The 19,881-nt window shown below is 33.7% G+C and overlaps 2 protein-coding genes across 2 annotated transcripts in view; one reads left to right on the top strand and one right to left on the bottom strand.

Moving 5' to 3' along the window:
* Positions 1–19,881, top strand: part of Cad89D (cadherin-89D) — a 136,788-nt gene that overhangs the window by 83,140 nt on the left and 33,767 nt on the right. Inside the window, exon 2 of the mRNA XM_068770036.1 lies at positions 5,331–5,430. Within this exon, the coding sequence (XP_068626137.1) occupies positions 5,331–5,430 (100 nt within the window). The remainder of the gene's footprint in view (positions 1–5,330; positions 5,431–19,881) is intronic.
* LOC137924935 (facilitated trehalose transporter Tret1-like) lies at positions 6,480–17,739 on the bottom strand (the record flags this gene model as incomplete). The annotated part of the gene is made up of 7 exons (XM_068768355.1): positions 6,480–6,549; positions 8,074–8,416; positions 10,549–10,696; positions 11,314–11,358; positions 14,040–14,917; positions 15,798–15,936; positions 17,647–17,739. Coding segments are annotated over 7 exons (1,716 nt in total), but the record flags the coding sequence as incomplete, so codon positions are not given.

A 19,881-nucleotide genomic window follows, 5' to 3' on the forward strand; every position in this document is an offset into this window, starting at 1 on the left:
CCTGCGTCAATTTTACAAATACGGAAAACACATTGCTTATTTGCGAGTTCGTCTTGACACGGCGTATATAATTCCGCTAGACCGACTAGAACGTCCCATAGCTTACGGTATTCAAAGAATTTACATCAACGCACGCACGACTTTAAACGCTGTTTTTATGGCCCCACTCATGATGGGACATTACGTTGACGACGCTATTTCAGTGTACACTGTACACGAAACTGTATCGGATTTTTTTACAAATATATACCGATATGATGGTAAGCGCTATGATTGTATTAGATACTATATGACTATGCAATGTCTTGTATTTTTAGAACTTCTGCCTATTTACATTATAATTTAAGTATAGAATTCGAGATTAAAAACAAAAAAAATTTTTTTTTGCTTTGCTGCCTTTTATTGCCTTTAATAAACATTTCTTTTATTATTATTATTTTATCACGTATATAATATTCGAATATATATATTTATTATTCTATATATTTGTACACTTGTCTGATATGTGGAAAACTTTGGATTCTAGCTTCTAGCCGGTCTTTTTGAGAATTTATGCGGAAAGCCTACACCCAACAGTGGATATCCTTCAACTGATGTTATCACTAAGTCTACAACGACGAACATAATTCCGAATGCATTCTCTTTTGATAAACCAGTTTTAACCACTAATCATTTTTGAGCGCAGCATAGATAATTCAGATGTGAAATAATGAAAATAATATGCGAAAATAAAAAATTATCTGTCCTTTAATATATCGTGTGCGTTTTGTCAAATGTATGTTCTATATCTCATCACTCACATACCTTACGCTGCTATCTGATGATTACTTTTTTCTCGGCCTCTGTAATATTTCAATTTATGCTATATTAAAGAAATCTACACATTCTTTTTTCTAAATATTGGCTTGTAATAACAAGAATTGACTACAAAAAGTTTGTTTAAAATGACTTTCGTCAATCCTTTGTAACCGAGTCAAATATGACTTTGAAATCGATTTGATATAGTTTTATAATAATCTTTTTAAACCCAATACTTAACGTAGACGCGGCCTGAGTAAGTCCCCCCCCCACTAGCTGGACCCCCCCACTAGGTGGACCGAAGACACAGCAAAGGTCGCAGGAAGTCGCTGGATGCAGGCTGGGTAAGACCTATCAGAGTGGCGATTTTCGGAACAGGCCTATACCTTGCAAAGAGCGTCTATCAGCTGGAAAGAAAGAAATACTTTACCATTTTGTGTAAACCAGCTACTAGTATTATTCTTCTCCCATCTCATTAACCGATGCACGTCCACTGCATGGGTTTGATATAACAGGGCTAATGTATCTCCTACTTCTCGCATGAGGCGACTCAAACAGCATCGCGTTCGAAGGCATTGAGAGTGGAGACCTTCACCATCTACTCAATGCCAACCCAAAAAGAACAGCAACGCGAAGTGATCTCGTGTTACTGCGGTACAGCAAAGATGTCTTGGCATAGTAGTGAGGAACAGCTGCGAATTCCGTGGAAGATTCACCGACCTCATGAACAGAATTAGATCACCGGTGGGAGTATCAGTGGGTAGGAATCACTTATAACCCAGTTCTTCTATCAGATGGCAGTGTCTCGTGTCTATTCAGAAGTTTTCCCAAAAGTTGGAAACTTGACCGGTCTTGCGCTGTTTGCATCCAGCAAGAGCCTGATTATATCGTTGGTCCTCTTCAGTATAATGTCTCTAATTAAACTTATAAATGAAGTAAACATAAAACTTGCAAAATACGACTTTAGTGACTATACATCTTGTGTGGTCAGTATTTTAAATCAGTCCATTAAGAGAAGAATGAAGAGAAGCTACTTGGATATCAAATTAAAAGACAAAATAAGGAGCACAGCCATCAACGTGTATAACAGATGCACTTACTTATTCCTTCCAAAGAAAGTGTAGCTGGGCAGATCACGTGGCGAGATCCGCTGATAACAGGTGGACACAAAGGGTTATAAAATGGACGGGACCACGAGGTACCAGCGCGAGAGGCAGACCTAATGGCAGATCACGGGTGGCTCCAGGTTGCCAAAGATAGAGAAAAATGGAAAGCTTTGAAGATGGCCTTTACCCTGAGGGGGTCCATACATAGTATAAAATTATGTACAACTGTTATCTAAAATTTAAAACTTCTAATTTTAAGTTACTTGTATGGAATGAAATATAGCTTTATTATTATTATATTATACAATTTGAGAATGCGTTGTTCTACTACTGTAGGATATTGATAAAGTGATAACAAAAAATATCCATCTGAACTTTTTAAGGAGAAGTTTTTTGATTTTTGAGGTCTGAGAAAGATTGTAGTTAAAAAAAAATAGATCAAGCCAGTTGCTTCAAACCGCTACTGGTCTGTACGACAATATCTGAAGAGTCAATGTTGAAAATGATAAACAGTGCATTCAGGTCAATAAAGTTGATCCATAACAATGTATAGTATTACCTTATTATTTAGTCTTTTTTGTTTTGCTACGATGGATTAAGCTCTGAAAACTCAATCGACAGTTTTAAATGCAACGTTACAGTTGACCAAGCAGTTTTAAAACGAACAAAACTCGCAACCATTCGCCCCCGGTTGTTTAGTAAAGCGTTTTTGTTTGTTGTTTGCTCTTCGATTTTCACAGCTATTATACGCGTCGCGGTCAATTTATTTTCATTGATTTCATAACCGTTTTTGTTGAGCAGAATCTTTAATTCTTATTGTTTTATTTAAAACTAACTGTGCATCGCGACTTCGCCCGCGTGTAAACAAATAAAATATCTTATTTTTATTGGTTAAAAGTAGTCTAAGTTACTCCTTATTACATCAGCTACTTGCCAATATGTCTTTCAAAGATTAACAACAACAAACAGACAGAAAGAAATTTAAAAAAATATAATTTTGATATATGTACCATATATATATTCATATGCATATAGTAAGAAGCGATTATTGTGTTAAAAACAGACACTCCAATTTTATTAAGTTGTATAGATATACAATAAAGTGATTTATTACGAAACCAATACAATTTCGGGTGTGTACTAATTTTATCACTCACAACTCGAAACGTTATCAGTTAGCTTTTTTCTTTCAATTCAAAACAACGTGAACTGTTACGGCAATATAAAAATTCGTTGGAATGTCAGTGGCGCCATCTGTCAAAAATTTATCATACTAACTTCGAAACCTTTGTGGGTTTATGCACAACAACTTTACTAAAGATAATTATATGATCAAATGCCTCCTTTACGATTCTATGAAGGACATACAAACATTCATTTATATATAAATATATATATGTAAATGGATTTTCACAAGTAGACTCTATCATAGATAGCTTGAGAATGAAATTATGTATACCACTCATAAGTACACACAGAGTCAAGTCCTAACTCTGTGTTTGGCACTAATCGGTGTAACATAACTCCTGAAGATGCCCCGTGGAGGGGTGAAACACGTGTTGAGTGATTTAACGGTGGTAGTTGTGTAATTCGCATTGTTTACCTCATGCGCAATTATCATCGGGCTGGCGGGCGGTGCACTTTGTTGCACGACTACCACTGCATGTGCGAAAGTGGCTAAATATTAGTCCTTTTCTTACTTAGGATAGACTTCCGCAAAATAACGCCTGAATTCCATTAAATACCACTTATAGTACTAGTCATGCAATTCAATAATAAACATTAAATGTTGAAGGTCTCGAAGGTGCATACGTTGGGAATCTGAAACAATCTATCACAACAGATTTTTTTAACTCCCTTATCTGACAGAAGAATGGGAGATACCATTAAAACGGTCTAACCTAGAGACAATCGGCTATTGCGAAACAATGTACTAATCGACCCTATTGAGGTTTAAGACTGAATTCATTAGTATGGGAGTATTTCTTGCATTGTTTGAACTGGATACTCGCTGTTTTTGGCGTTGCATTGTATCAACTACATTGTTCGAATTTTATATAGACTTCGTATGAACTCATTTTTATAACTCCTCTCTTTTGCGAACCTATCATTCACCCTTACACGTGGAATAGGTACTTGGCGCACAAAGGTTTAATAATATTTTCCAGTTATTTTTTTATTTTAATTGCTACTTCCATTCTTATAATTTCTTTTTCAGTTCTATCTTTCTTCCTTCACATATATTTCAGACATTTCCATTCATTCGTAAGGTATCGCGGTGTTTTATTTTTGAAAATCACAATCACATGTATTAATAGTATATATATGCATATGTATATATAGATTTGTGTACAGTTACAAACAAGGGTACTATACTCTGAAATATTTGGTAAATTTTAATGTTTTAATTTTTTTATTATGTACACCCTGAACTTCTCTCTCCTTCATGTCTCTCATCTCCACCCAAAGGTTGTCTGGTAGATATCACCTAGAACGACAAGACCATCTCTTGCATATATACACGTGTATATATACATTTTTTTAAGTTATTATTTACGTTATTTTATGTTCTCTATTAGTTTCTTATACAGAGTTTTGGTGTACAAGGAAGTATAAATAAATAAATATATTACCATTTACTCCTGACTTTTTTATACGTCTTATTTGTAAACACTTATGTATTTATTCATTTAAACTTTTAATTTTATGAAATATTTTCAGTGTTTTCCTTCTTGATCGTGGGATCTTACCCGATTTTACTTGATGTCGTTGGATTAATTTCAGTACACGGTAGAGTAACTATTGTAATAAAAAATAAAACCATTTATGTTCGCAATAGGCTCTTCTCAAATCAAGGTATGCTCATAGCTTTGAGCTAAAAATGACAACACAGGGAAGCAATTCGAGCAGTGGTAGCCGAGCAGTAGAAGATTGAGACTTGCGATGATAAGTCGCAGATTCGATTCCCCGGATACACTTTTATACTTAGTCCTGTCATAAGTATTGTAACAAAAAAAAACAGCATTTCTTTATTACATAACATTTATTACTATTACAATGTTTTATTTTAATATAATTAAAAATGTATGATAATGTAATGTAGTATATGATAATGTAAAATTTATCCAAATTGGTCTCCATTGGTTGCAATACAGTCCTTTAAATGTTTTGGTCAGTTATCAATAGCAGCACGACATTCTATGGGAAATTTTTTTACTGTCAAACATATAGATTGTTTTAGGGACTCCAAATTATCGTGGCATTTCAGAGCAAGCCTTACTTTCTCAAATTGACCATAAATTACAATCCAGTAGATTAAGGTCACGGCTATATGACGACCAGTCTTCAGCTCTGATGAAGACATTTTTCTATATATGAATATTCGAATAAAGAATATTTTGAATGTAATTGAGTTCGTCTTTTCAGGTTGCAATTTCTACCCGGTCGGGGAATATTTGAAGTTCGTCAGGATACCCGAGAACTTGGAGGTCGGAGATGAAGTTTTGCAAGTTGAAGTACATCCCAGGTTAGTTACAACCATAGAGTTCATATTAGAATGCCTCGTATTACTGGCCACTAAAGCATAAATACTTTTTGGAATCAAATTATTCTTAATTTAGATTTCAAATTCGGAACCGGTTTGAATTTGGACGTTCTCTGCGAGACAGTCGCTGTTGTAGTGTTTGTATCAAAATTGTTAACAGTACACGATTGCTTACAGCCTCTATTTATATGTGGTACATACTAAATAGATCACAGCTGGATTTTAATTTTCACACCATAGAAGAAGAAAAAAGCACAGGTGGTTCCTTTATCGCTAGTCGTTCAAATACGTATGCAATCAATTAAGAAGAAACAAAAAAGTAAATCCGGTATATCGACGACTTACAGATATACTTGGATATATGTAGCTCCTACTACGATAGATGCTCAATATTTAATGGAATCAGGCGTTACCTCGCGGAAGTCCATCCTAAGTAAGAAAAGGACCAATATTTAGCCACTTCCGCACATGCAGTGGTAGTCGTGCAATGAAATGCACAGTGACTGAGCTCACTCTGTGTTTGGCACTAATCGGTGTAACATAACTCCTGAAGATGCCCCGTGGAGGGGTGAAACACGTGTTGAGTGATTTGGTGGTGGCGGTTGTGTGATTCGCATTGTTTGCCGCATACGCATTTATCAGCGGGCTGGCGGGCGGTGCATTTCATTGCACGACTACCACTGCATGTGCGGAAGTGGCTAAATATTGGTCCTTTTCTTACTTAGTTGCTCAATATTTACAAGACTCAGAGGCTGTATAACAGTGTCCATTACGCGGTGGTAGCAATATCACGTCACACACGTGCGTGTATCGCACGGACGAGACTCAAGATACGATTGCAATGTTTATCAATGTGTCGAATACAGCAACTGCCGCACAGACACTGGCGCACAACCTGAGGATGGTGATGTGGAGTAAGGATGAGGAAATGATCGCACGAACTGTTACTTTAAACCCTGGACATTGTTAGGTAGTTTTAAAAAACAAACGAGACACCAATGATTATAAAACATATAATAATTGGTTGACTTCTACTTAGTTTTAAGTAGCTCCGAAAACAGGTGCGTGGGCCCCTGGTTGGGACACACAAAGTGATACCCTCTATAAAGCAACCGCAAACACTATCTAACAATATCTTAGACATCCGGCTCGAATTCGAGTGCCGGTCTGGCGTTAAAATCAGGGAAGACTCAATAGCCTTCCTGATAGGCGGAAAAGATAAACAGTCATTCGTATCCCTCTGCAAAAAAATCGCAAAAAGTGCGATAGAAATAAACAAAAAGCAAACACAGTAAATAAATAGATAAATAGATAAAAAAGACAAAATAGAACCAAAATGATACATAAAATTGTGATAGAAAATAATTATAGGATATAAGTAATAAAAATGTAAAATAAAAATGTAAATTGAAAATGTAAAAAGAAAAAGGAAAAGAGTGATAGATGAACAGAGCAAAAGGGAAAGAAAGCAGAAATGTAGCATGAAAGATAGATAGAAGACGGAAAGAGAAAGTAAAGTATGAAAGAAGAGAGAGAAAATAAAAAAATATGTGAAAAAATTAAATTGCCAATAAAGTCCCTGACCCACCAAAGATAGGGGTACGAGAGGCCCCCAGTAGCGGGAGCCATTAAAAAACATATCTTAGACACCCTAAGCGGGTATAATTCCAAGTGTTGTTAACAGAGCAGATATTTCAGAAGTATATATTTAGTTACTGTGTCAATAGTCTAAGAGGATTTCACAAAACGTTGAGCTCTCTAACAGTTCTAAGTCAAAAAGCTATAATTTTATATAAAACAAGAATAATAAGCAAATGTTGTAGCAGTATTGAAAAATTATTTCAATGTGTATACAATCGTGACTGTCTATTCGGACATGTAATGGAAACTAGCTGTCGAACTCGAACATTTTTTCTAATGCAGACAGAATATTTCATAACCGCTATTCAATCGACCACTAACTCCATCTAGTATACTTGGACATGAATTAAATCTACTTAAGAAATTAATAAAGTAGAATAAAATTACGTTCATACAGATATTCATAAAATTAGATTAGACAATGACTCTGAAATAAAAATATCAGGACTCCAAGCAATACTAAAACAATCAAAACGTATTTCTTTTATTTTTTGCTCTCATCATAAACTCTGTCTTCGCGTGTATTGCTCACAAATAATGTTTCAATCTCAACAAGCGTCTTATCTTTCGTTTCCGGTAAATAAAAATACAATAAAATAGTACATACTAGAGATACTGTTGCGTATAAAGTAAATGCGCCCGATACGCCGAAAGACGAAAAAACTACCAGTGCGGTCTTCAAATAAGTCGCCAACGAACCGTGCGCGAATATGGACACAATCAAAGAAAATATATTTCTCAATGACAACGGATATATTTCAGTCAACAATGAAGTTGTTAATATCATTGGACCGCATGTAACCGCCAGCGTGTAGAATGTTAAAAAAAATACTGACACGTACAAATTATCTTCGTAAACGCCGCGACGCACAAGGTATAGATAGATATATCGCAAGTGCGTATAGAGAGAAAATACCAAAACCTGTGGTTGTGAACAAAAAAGGTCTTCTTTTACTGAACTTCGAAATGACACATCCCACATACGTGCCGACAACGGAGACACCGTCCAATGTCAACATGCCCCAATAAGCTGTCTTTTGATTGCCAGTCATTCTTCTTATTACATCTAACGCGTACACTGAAAGTGTTAGTTTACCCAATGAGTTGTACAGTGCTACAATTATAATTGCGAGGAAGAGCGGCTTGTAGAATCTCACATTGGTAATATCTTTAAAAAACTTTCCGAGACCACCTCCCATTTTTTCAACCTTAACTTGTTTTTTAATCATCATTCTGTTTAGTAAATGTTCAAGTTCTTTATCAGATTCAGGTCCATAACCTTTAATATAGCGATGCGCTGCAGTGCACTCATCGACTCTGCCTTTTCCTGCAAGCCAGTATGGAGATTCAGGCCACATAAATATCGTTAATATAGCGTACAAATTGGCAATGCAACCTAGTAAGAAAATGTATCTCCAATGTAAAAAGGTACCTATAACATTCGAGATAAAAATACCCCACAGTGCAGACGAAGATTTCATGGTAAGAAAAAATCCACGGTAACGCGGCGATGAATATTCGCTTATTATCATCGGACAGATTATGTATATATTCGCCATGAGCGTTCCACTTAAAAACATGCCGATAATTAAATGCATTACAGTTTTTGCAAAGTACAGAATGATCACGCCTATAAATGCAATGGCAAGAGTTATAAATAAATTTAGTTTTCGTCCCATAAATCTTGGCAGTATAGATAGTACTGTAGTCAATATTGCTGCGCTGTAGTTGATCGTGCTAGCTGAAACAACATGAAAAATAGAGTTAGTTTTAAAAACTGATTTCACCTTGGGAATTTATCTAACAGGGCTAAGATAGCAGGGATTTCAGATACATTTTTTAATTTTTCGCATTATATTTTATGTTCACGATCTCAATACAAAAGAGAAAACAAGAGTGAATAGCTTTCTTCTAGACAAGTATGTACTAGACCTCGTGATCGCTTATCATCAGGCGAGACAGAGCCCGATATATCTATTGGCTTGTCTTGTCACTGCTATGAAACCTCAACCAAGTCCCTTTGTAAAGAGATCGCCAAAAGGGCGATAGAAAGAAATAAAACAAACAGAGTATAAAAAGATAAATAGATTAAGAACGTAAATAGAAACAAAACTGTGATAGAAATATTTATAGAATAAGTAATAATGTGTAAAAAAAATGTAAAATAAAAATATAAATGAAAAAATGTAAAAAGAAAAAGGGAAGAATGATAGACGAACAGACCAAAAGGGTGAGAAAGAAGAAATGTGGTATAAAAGAATGGAATGAAAGATCATGCGAAGAATGGAAGCAGAGAACGGAAATAAAAAAAAAACTAAGTGAAAAAAAATAAATTGCCTAAAAAAGACCCTGTCCCACCACAAGATAGGGGTACGAGAGGCCCCCAATAGCTGGGTTCATAAAAAAAAACCTCAATCAATGGAACTTTGATCCTTAACACTTGCATAATTCAATACCGTATAGAAATATTACTATACATATTATAGTAAGTAATTCGACGGTATCGTTTATAATCGTTTATAAACCTTCTTAGACGGTTGTATTTCAATATCCAAAATATATCACAGGCAATTGATAACTACATTTCTACTCAGGCTCCATGTTTTTTTTTATTTCGTCTTTGTTATAAGGGGTAATATCTCGTACATTCCCATGTATGCAGGGCAATATGTACACAATAAATTTTTCATTGACTGTTTTAATTGCATCCACATCTTTTTTTTTCTTCACTCTTTTTTACACATCTTTCTCTTATTCGTCAGATTCTCTTTCATTCCTTTCCATTCTTTATTTTCTACTCTTACGTCTCTTTCACCTCTAGAGTACTAAATCGACACTTTTTATTTTAGTTTTATTTTTATACATTTGCTTATGCTTATTGAGGTATTTTACATCCCAATTTTCACAACCACGTTTATCTTCTGCTTTGTTAAATTCTACATGAGATATTATAACAATTTCTTTACTGAATTTAGTCTTACTCGAATATGATTTGTTGCTTTTAATTACTTTAATAATTATCTTTTTTCAATACTCCAAGAAGATTTGCCGCCCAATTTCATTATAAGTCTCTCTATTGGACAAGCTATTATGTACTACATACACCTATGCGATATTGCCTCTTGTCTGGATTTATCTGGTTTACTGTCTTTCGCAGGCTATATTTTAAGCTGTGACACAGAACGACAATTGCTAATACATGCGCCTTCTCAAGGGCTACACTTAGAGTTTTTTGACAGATTTTTTTTATAAATAAAAGTTATAAAAGAAAAGCTTCCAAGAGTCGCTTTCCATCAGGTGAGTTGGTCGTCAAACGCGGACAAAAATCGTTAAAATAGTGACATTTGAGCTTAAATTTCTTATAATGGAGGTCTAGAAAATAGTAGAAACTCATTTTGGTTTCTAATCAGATGATTTCAATGAAGCTGTTAGTCATCCACAAATAAAATTAAAGTTGACCAAACGTACAAAGCCACGAAGCCGTTTCGTCGCTGATCGCGTCAGTCGAATTCGCCTCCGCGCGTAACTGTGGAATTATGACGGTAGGCGCCCCCAAACACAAGCCCATGAGGAAGTAACACGACCACAGCGCACTGCACACCAGCAGCTGGAAACCAATGTAGAAAGACCGTCGATTCAATTCAATACCATTTTAATCAACATCATCATATATATCATCATTGTCATATATAAACCAAAGTATGGGATCTCACTTTCTAACGCTGAAAAAATAACACACACACACACACACAAACACGCACGCACGCACGCACGCACGCACACGCATACGCACACACGCGCACGCACGCACGCACGCACACGCAAACGCACACACGCGCACGCACACACACACATATACATAAATTGAGATTTATTTAAAGAAATCCTTATGGGTATGGGTGTACACATATATAATAAAGTTCCACGAGATATCTCAGATTTATAAATTTTTTGTTGAATATATTTTCATTGTTAAGGTTTTTTTTATTGGCCGTGCTTTTTGGAGAACTCTTCTTTTCGGACAGGGGCTTTATTTTACAATTATTTATTTGCGATCTACTCTCTCGACATTCACAATATCTGTTACTACATCTTTCGTTGCTCATATACTCTATTGTTCTCTTTCTTTCATTTATATTCCTTATAGTACTTATACAATCTTTCAAATATTAGGTTATAAAATTACGACATTTATTTACAGAAGTAAAAAAATATATGACTTACCTGTCTTAACAGTATAGTGGTATTACCTTTACCATTTTCGTTCACCTGCAAAGTATTCGTGTCATTGTCTAAATTCGTATTTACTTCTTTATAATCACATCTAATACTACACGACATCTCTACTTGTTTTGAAAATGAATGGAATTTGTTTATCAATGTTCACCACCGTCCAGTATTCACAACTTCCATACTTTAACAGTTTTAACTAAATGTTTTGGCACGCGAAGCTATCTCTATACATGTTAATTTTTTGCCAAATATTATCTTGTGCGTACATGTTTTAAAACAAATTAGGGTAATTTAAATTGCAATTACTGTTCCGTGTGTTTTATCACGAATAAAGCAAACATTTTTTAGGTTCATATAAAAGGTATCATAAAATTGAAGACTATTGTATACGGTTTTACGACTTCTGCAAAGGTCTAACTACTAAAGGCCTACTAAGTCATGACAATATATATATATAGTCATAAATATAAAATTAAAAAATATATTTTAGATTTAAAAATATATTATAATTAATAAATAAAAATAAACTATTACATAACACCTTATCTCTCTCTCTCTCTATATATATATATATATATATATATATATATATATAACTATTATATAACACCTTGCGAAGCAGAGTAGAGTCAGAAATAAAATAGATTAAAAAATATGTTTAAAGATGTTTCAACTCATGTATCGATAAATATGCCAATAAAATGTAATGTAAATTCTTTATTTATTCTTCCAAATCAATTCCATCGCACTCAAAGTAATTCCCGTCTTCGAAACAGACAGAATTACCCACTTCCAATACAGCCTTACAGAGCTTATACAAGTCTTATACTATCTCCCATATCGTGTCAAAACTGCGTCCTCGTATTGGCAATGTATACGTCAGAGATATCATCATGAACCTTCTGTACATTGATAAAATTAATATTTAAGAAATCAATTACCTATATTATTAACTTTTTACATTTGGCTGGAATATTTAATATCTCGTATTTTGCACGGTAAGAGCTGAATACCAGTCTCGTTTAGCAGAGAGAATAAAGGAGGAGAACTTTGCCTCACTGGTTAATAAAGAGGAATATCACAAGACCTTTTTAATGTTATGTGAAAAAGTTATAGGAAAAAAAATAATAATTATTAAAAAAGTACAAGAATAACGAGAACAACAGACTAGAGTAATAAAGTAGCTATGCTAATGTAAATGTTAATTAACTGCGATATAGATAGTAAGAAATTAATTAAGAATAAATAAATTGTAAAATACATGATAAAAATAATTAACGTGAAATTGTAAAACTCCAGAAGACGAAGGAAGTTAGGCGATGTATTAAAGGAAATTATGGAATTAAAGACATTGAGAAAGACAAAAGATGAGTATGGAAATCAATTGAAATTACTTTAAAAAATTAAAACGTAAATACAGACCCTATTCACTCATGATAGACGTTGAACAAGAGGTCCGGAAATGAGATCCATTTACTACTCACAATAACTGCGTAGATTTAACGAATTTTCCGGGCTTATTGAAATAAAGAAAAATAACTCTGTTATTCAAATCAGGTAGTATATAAATTCCTAATTTTTTTATAGCCGCTCTTTTTAGGAACCTCTAGACCCCCCTATTTTATTGTTGTGACAAGGAAGTATTTCATCGCTCTTTTTTAGGATTAGGGATTGGATTAGGATATGAATATATAGCTTGTCTTCTTTTCTGCGAGGTATAGGCCTTTCCCAAAGATCACAACAATGACCAATCCTCCGCCGCCAATCTACCTAATTCACCGTAAACGCAGTGGAGGTAAGCGCCCCAGTAGGTAGACTAGAGACATAGCTAATATCACAGGAAGTCGCTGAATACGGGCAGAGCAGGAACGGTCAACCTGCCGATCTTTGAAAGAGGCCTTCCAATAGGCTCCCATCGGCTGAAAATAAGAAGAAATTTTTTTTATCTAAATATAATAGGTTTCAGAAAAAATAAATTACGTAATGATAATAAGGCAAGATAAAGCATTTTATTTTACTACATATTTATATTTATTATTGTTCACTATCTATAAATATAAAGCTACAATTAGTTTTCTTTTTCATAATAAACTTAAATAAATTACAAAATAGAAAAACCTCATTAAAATAAGCCTTTATGTAAAAATTTAACTAAATAACAAATATCAATTGTCACTCTATCAGTACTTTTTATGAATATAATCATTTATATCCTTATTTTACAATTTATATCAATTATACAACTTGACTCTTATCATTACTATCTACTTCAATGTCTACTAGTGAGCAGAATTTCGTCTGTATTATGTATTCACAAGTCTACCTTTGATGATGTGAATATACGAAAAGTAGTCAAATTAATTCAATTTCTATCTCGTTATTAACATTTCAATTTCTAACAACGTTTTATCCTTTGTTTCCTGCAAGAAAATATACAATAAAATTCCAAAAGTCGTAGAAAGTATCGCATATAGTAAAAATATACCAGAGAAACCTAATAATGTGAATAAATATGGCGCTACCTTCAAAAAAGTTGCGAAACATAAATTACCAAATATTCCATTAACCATAGCAAAGGTATTTCTGTTAGAGACAGGAATCAATTCGCTTATTAAAGATGAAGCCATTATCACTGGACCACAACTAACAGCCAAGGAGTAAACAGATAAGAGAAAACAAACAAAGTACGCATTCTCTAATAATACATCTAATTTTACAAGATATATGTACAGGGATAGAAGATACAGAAATAAGATCCCAGTTGATGTTGTTACAAGCATTAATGATCTTCTTCTAACGAACTTAGATACTCCGCTTCCTATGTAAGCCCCTATGATAGTTACTCCATCAAGTATAAGCATGCCTGTATACGCTGCTGACTCAGAATTCATAATCGTTCTTAATATATCAAAAGCATAAACTGTACATGTCATTTTACCAAGAGAATTGTATAATAAATTTATCAAGGCGCTGAGTAGAAATGGCTTGTAGAAACTTTTCTCACAAAACATATCAATGTACCCTTTGAACATTTTGCCTATTTCTATTTTAATTTTATCATCACTAGATGGTTTGTGTTCTTTATAGAAATTAACTATATCATCTAGTTCTTTCTCTGAAAGTCTATTGTGACCTTTCAGCCAATGATGAGAGACTGCACATTCATCGAACCTTCCTTTGCTCGCTAACCAAAGAGGAGATTCGGGCCATATTAGTGTTGTAAGCAAAATATAAGCAGTTAAAACACAACCAACCAGTGCGATGTACTTCCAATGAATAAATGTACCAATAATATTTGCCACCCAAACACCCCAGAGAAAAGACGCTGACTTGATAGTCAAAAATAATCCCCTGTATTGCGATGAGGAGTATTCCGTTATAATTATAATACTAATTGTGTTATGACTACCCATCAACACTCCATTTATGATCGCACTTATCAAAAGATGTACCATGGTTTTTGATAAATACATAAGTATAAAACCGACCATAGCTGCTATAGATATGAGAAGGAAACATTTCTTTCGTCCCATGTACCTCGGTAAAATTGTCAATACGACCACTAGAACAGTTCCACTGTAGTTGTATGATGATGCTGTAAAGATAAAATGTTTCTGTGATAAAGCAATTGAAACAATTTTAGATATAGATAACAAAACAATTGTTGTTAATTTACAACGAATGTTCCTAAACTTTTTATTCCTAGGCCACTTTCTAAGGTTAACTGTTTTCGGCAGATCTCTTTTCGACTTCGTTTCTACCATATACCTTAAACTATTAAAAATGTGAAGATTATATATAATTATGGAAATTTGTATTGCGCTGATGGCGGCGATTTTGAAAGTCTCGATGTTGAAGTAAATATAGTGTATGCAAGTTGTTACAAGCAACTGTCGCTGAGCGTTTTAAAATATTATTTACTTTTGTGGGATTCTTCCTAGGGCTGGTTGGTCTTGTGGTAGTAATTGCACAAAGTCCGAAGTAGAAGTATGTCTATATTCGAGCTTCGCCCATATTTATATTGACATAAATGAACAATTTTGTTTCTGTGAAATTCCCCTTTTCGATGCGTCATTGATGATGGCATAACGTTACTACCATAATACCGATATAAATAAAGAATAATTTTTCTGTGGAATTACTCTTTTCGATGCGCCATCGATAATGACTTAATGGTGCCCCCATAATACTGATGTAAATAAAGAAGTATATTTCTGTGAAATTCCCCTTTTCGATGCGCCGCTGACAGTGACGTTATTTTGTCCCTACACCTTTATTTAATTTTTCAAGGAGACCTGCTTTTAAATAGTGAACTTCCATTTTTGTCATGCCTATGAGTCTCCTATAGATTTCTAAGGTTATGCCATGAACAACTATGGGAAGCAATGATATTTTCATTAAGATTTTATTTATTGAATGAATTTAAAAAAAAATTCGTTTATTGAATAGTTGAGATAAAAACTTTAAATACTTACACAACCAAGATACAATATCTTCACTTAGAATTTCCGTCGAGTTAGCTTCACGTCGTAATTGTGGGACAATAACTGTTGGTGAACCGAGACATAGTCCTAAGGTAAAAAAATTTGCCCACACACCGGTGGAGATCAAAATCTGAAGAAACATAAAAAATCGATTATTCAACAAGAGACTAGATGTTTGTAATTACTTATTGATACATATCCAAGGCGTTTAAGACTTTTATATCTATCTCCATCAACCCTGTATAAAGTGATCACTGTGAAATATGTGATTAACTTTTCGCATTTCAAAGTTAACATGAACATGTAGTAAACAGTATTAAATTTTATGTTTAGTAAAAACTTTTTTTAATGTATCATCATTACTTTATTTATTTTTTCTGGAACCATTGAATTTTGGATAGGTTGTATGTTGCCGCATACACATTTATCAGCGGGCTTGCGGGCGGTGCACTTTATTGCACGACTACCTCTGCATGTGCGGAAGTGGCTAAATATTGGTACTTTTCTTACTTAGGATGGACTTCCGCGAGGGAACTCCTGATTCCATTAAATATATATTTTCAGATAATGAGTAACAAATTTATCCCTTTAAAGCTTTTACGTCCATAGTAAATAACACACAGTATGCACTCAGGCGGATAGTCTATGTAGCCTTGAGGTTCAAGACTGGAAACAACAGACTGGTAAACATATAATAGAATGTTCAACTACAAGGTGAACAGAACCTATTACGGTCATCGTAAGAGGAAAATGTGAAAGATATTGAGTTGGATGAGAGAGAGAGAGAATGAAAATAATAATATTAAAAAAGTAAAAGAAAATATTTATGAAAAATTTGATTCTGTCCCAAAAATAAGACAGAAAAACGAGAGGTCCCCAATAAAGGGAACCATAAAATAAAGAACAGGTCTTCGTAAAAAATTGGATGCAGGTTGCTCTAACTAATCTTATTCGGAATCTGTGGGGGAAGTCTATGCCCAGCTGTGGATGTCCTTGTTGAATTGTGATGATAGTGATAAATTTTATATTTTGTAATTCCCTAACAGTTCTCCCTTAATAATTTATGTGGTGTATGTATATACCCACATGGGATCCTTTACATTTGCGTACGTCATGAGTGCAATGCAGGGGAGGTCAGCTTGATATAAGGTACAATCATATCTTATAGATTCAGGCGTTACTTTGCGGAAGTCCATTCTTAGTAAGAAAGGGACTAATTTACAGCTACTTCCGCCATATAGCAATAGTCGTGCAATGAAGCGCACTGCCCGCCATCCCGCAAATAAATGCGCATGCGGCAAATAATACGAATTACATAACTACCACCGTTAATTCACTTAACACGTGTTTCACCCCTCCACTAGCACACCGAGTCTGGTCTGAGATTGGTCGGTGTAACATTACTCCCGAGGATGCCCGGTGCCCCCTTTCTTAGTTAAGATGAACTTCAGCAAAGTAACGCCTGAATCTATTAGATATTTAAGATGAGCATGCGTAGCTGAACAGGCGCGTTTGTACATCAAATTAACTAAATTACATCGGGTGGCAGTTTAAGCACTCGGTGTGTGGCACTGGTCGGTGTAACATTACTCCTGAGGATGTCCCGTGGAAGGGTGAAACATGTATAGAGCGAATCAACGGTGGTAGTTGAATATCGCATTGTTTGCCGCATGCCCATTTATCAGCGGGCTGGCGGGCGGTGCACTTTGATGCACGACTACAGCTGCATAGCGGAAGTAGATATAAATTAGTCCCTTTATTACTAAAGTACAATTAGTTTGAACTCACCTTTAATAGTAATCTTCTAAAAGCTACCATGGTTCCATTCATAAACACTTACTTGTCTTGATAGAAAAATCCATGATATCTTTTTCCTTTCTTCAGTTTTGCCTATAATTTCACCCTCTTTTTCTCTATCTATAACTCTGTCGTAAAAACTATTCATATTTTGAGTTTAGTATTTTAAGTCAAAGAATAATCAGCTTCATCGAAGTCTTTCTTGGTTGAATATTCCATAGGTGTTTTTCAGTTCAATGTCTCGTTTTCTGAAAACTGAACAATGAACATTTCTTATTTTGAATCTTACATCAAACTCATTGTGATATTTTGATATATTTTGTATATTTGAGGCATTATATATATTCACTACTCCATATTGCCTTCCTCAGGTAGGGAGTACATATGAGGAAGTACTCGCACGAAACGTAATTTTAAAAACTGGACATTGTTAGGGCGTCGTTGAAATAGATTTAGAGACATGTTTTTTATTTAAACGTAAAAACATAAGCAAAAAAATCTTAAATATTAAACGTAAATGTAAAAAAGACAGATGTTAATGTGTGTAGAACATAGACAGAAATTATAAATAAGCCACATTTATCAAGTGTGAATTATAATGGTCGTGAATTTTGAATTTGGTATTATCTGTAAGTTGAACTTGATCAAACAGATTTCTTTTAAGAAGCGTGTGGTAGAGATGGTTAGATGTCTTTGTTAAGATCGTTGGTATATCTGGAAACCGCTACCAATTGGTCCCATTGGAAATGTCTTGGAGACGTTAATGTTCAGCAGTGGAAACCTTTCGGGTGATATGTTGGTAATTATGATGAAGATGAAGAAATAGAGTTGACGGTCGAACGAGGCGAAGAGACGGCCGAACCCAAGGTAAACAGAGAACCCAATTGAAGACTTCGGAAGACTTTGGATGCTTACCGCTTCCAACTAGTGTTGGAAATCTTTAGAGAATGCTTATGCCCAGCAGTGGACTTTTTATAGCTGAAACGATGATGACGATGATGATATAAATTCAATAACTTACTTTTTTAATTAAATAAATCAATAAACTATACGTCGCAAAACATAAATTTAAGTTAACTTACTTACTTAAGTTAATATATGAAAATAAAAAATGAAACTTTAATTTACAAAAAACTTGGCAACAATTTGTATTTATATAAAAATCTAAACATACATTATCTATTTCGTAAAATAGATGCGATCCGTCAGCCGGCACAAAACATTCTGGTAAATCGATTTCTATTAACAATCAACATTAAAATACGATGATACAACTTAATAATTAGAACATCATAACATAAACTTGTTATTACGCATCAAATTACGTAGTTTTTTTAATAATTTAGCGCAATACAATATCGAAAAGGTCAAAGATGCAACAACTTTAAATATACATACGCGATAAACAAAGTGTAATGATACAAACTTTTTTAATTGATTTTAAAAATTGTTTGACTTTGTATATATTATAAATTACAATTAAGATAATTTTTATTTCAGTATTAATCATATATATCTTTGACTATTATTTTAAAAACAATTTTCGTTATAATTTTTAAATTACTTTATGAATATTATTCTCGATCAAATTACAATTCATAATAAACATATATTAGTATTTTGTATGCCTATTATAATTATATTAATATATAAAGAATTATATTCTTTTATAATGCTATATTTATTTACTTAATAACTAACAGCTACGTATCAAAATATTTAAAAAATATTGTAAATACGCCAAAAACACATGATAAATATAATAAATAAAAATAGAGGCTTATTATTCAATAATCGAATATTTAAACGATAAGAATCCTTAGCAGTGATGTCTCCTGAATATTTAGATTTCATTTAAGCTATATCTGATCAAGTAATTATGCATAAATCCGTGTTGTTAAATTTTATAAAAAGAAGTGTTGTTGTGTAGTTTCTTCCTGCTTATTCTCCATAACTATAACACCTTGCGAAGCAGAGTAGAGACAAAATTTAATTTAAAATTTAAACTCGTAACGCAATAATTTCTTAATCGAAAAATTAAAAAATCTTTCATGGGTCTCTCTCCCTCTCTCTCTCTCTCTCTCTCTCTCTATATATATATATATAATCGTGAAACTTTATTACATATATATATATATATATATATATATATATATGTGTGTGTGTGTGTAATAAAGTTTCACGAGATATCTCAGACATTCGGTTTCTTAGTTTTAAATCTATAATTCAAAGTATATTTTATATAAATCTAATTATAGCACTCAAAAGTTTTTATTTT

This window comes from Battus philenor, unplaced genomic scaffold (assembly GCF_028537555.1).
Source record: "Battus philenor isolate CCGP_79_NKW_IND1 unplaced genomic scaffold, ilBatPhil1.0.hap1 SCAF_10, whole genome shotgun sequence".
Taxonomy (NCBI): domain Eukaryota; kingdom Metazoa; phylum Arthropoda; class Insecta; order Lepidoptera; family Papilionidae; genus Battus; species Battus philenor.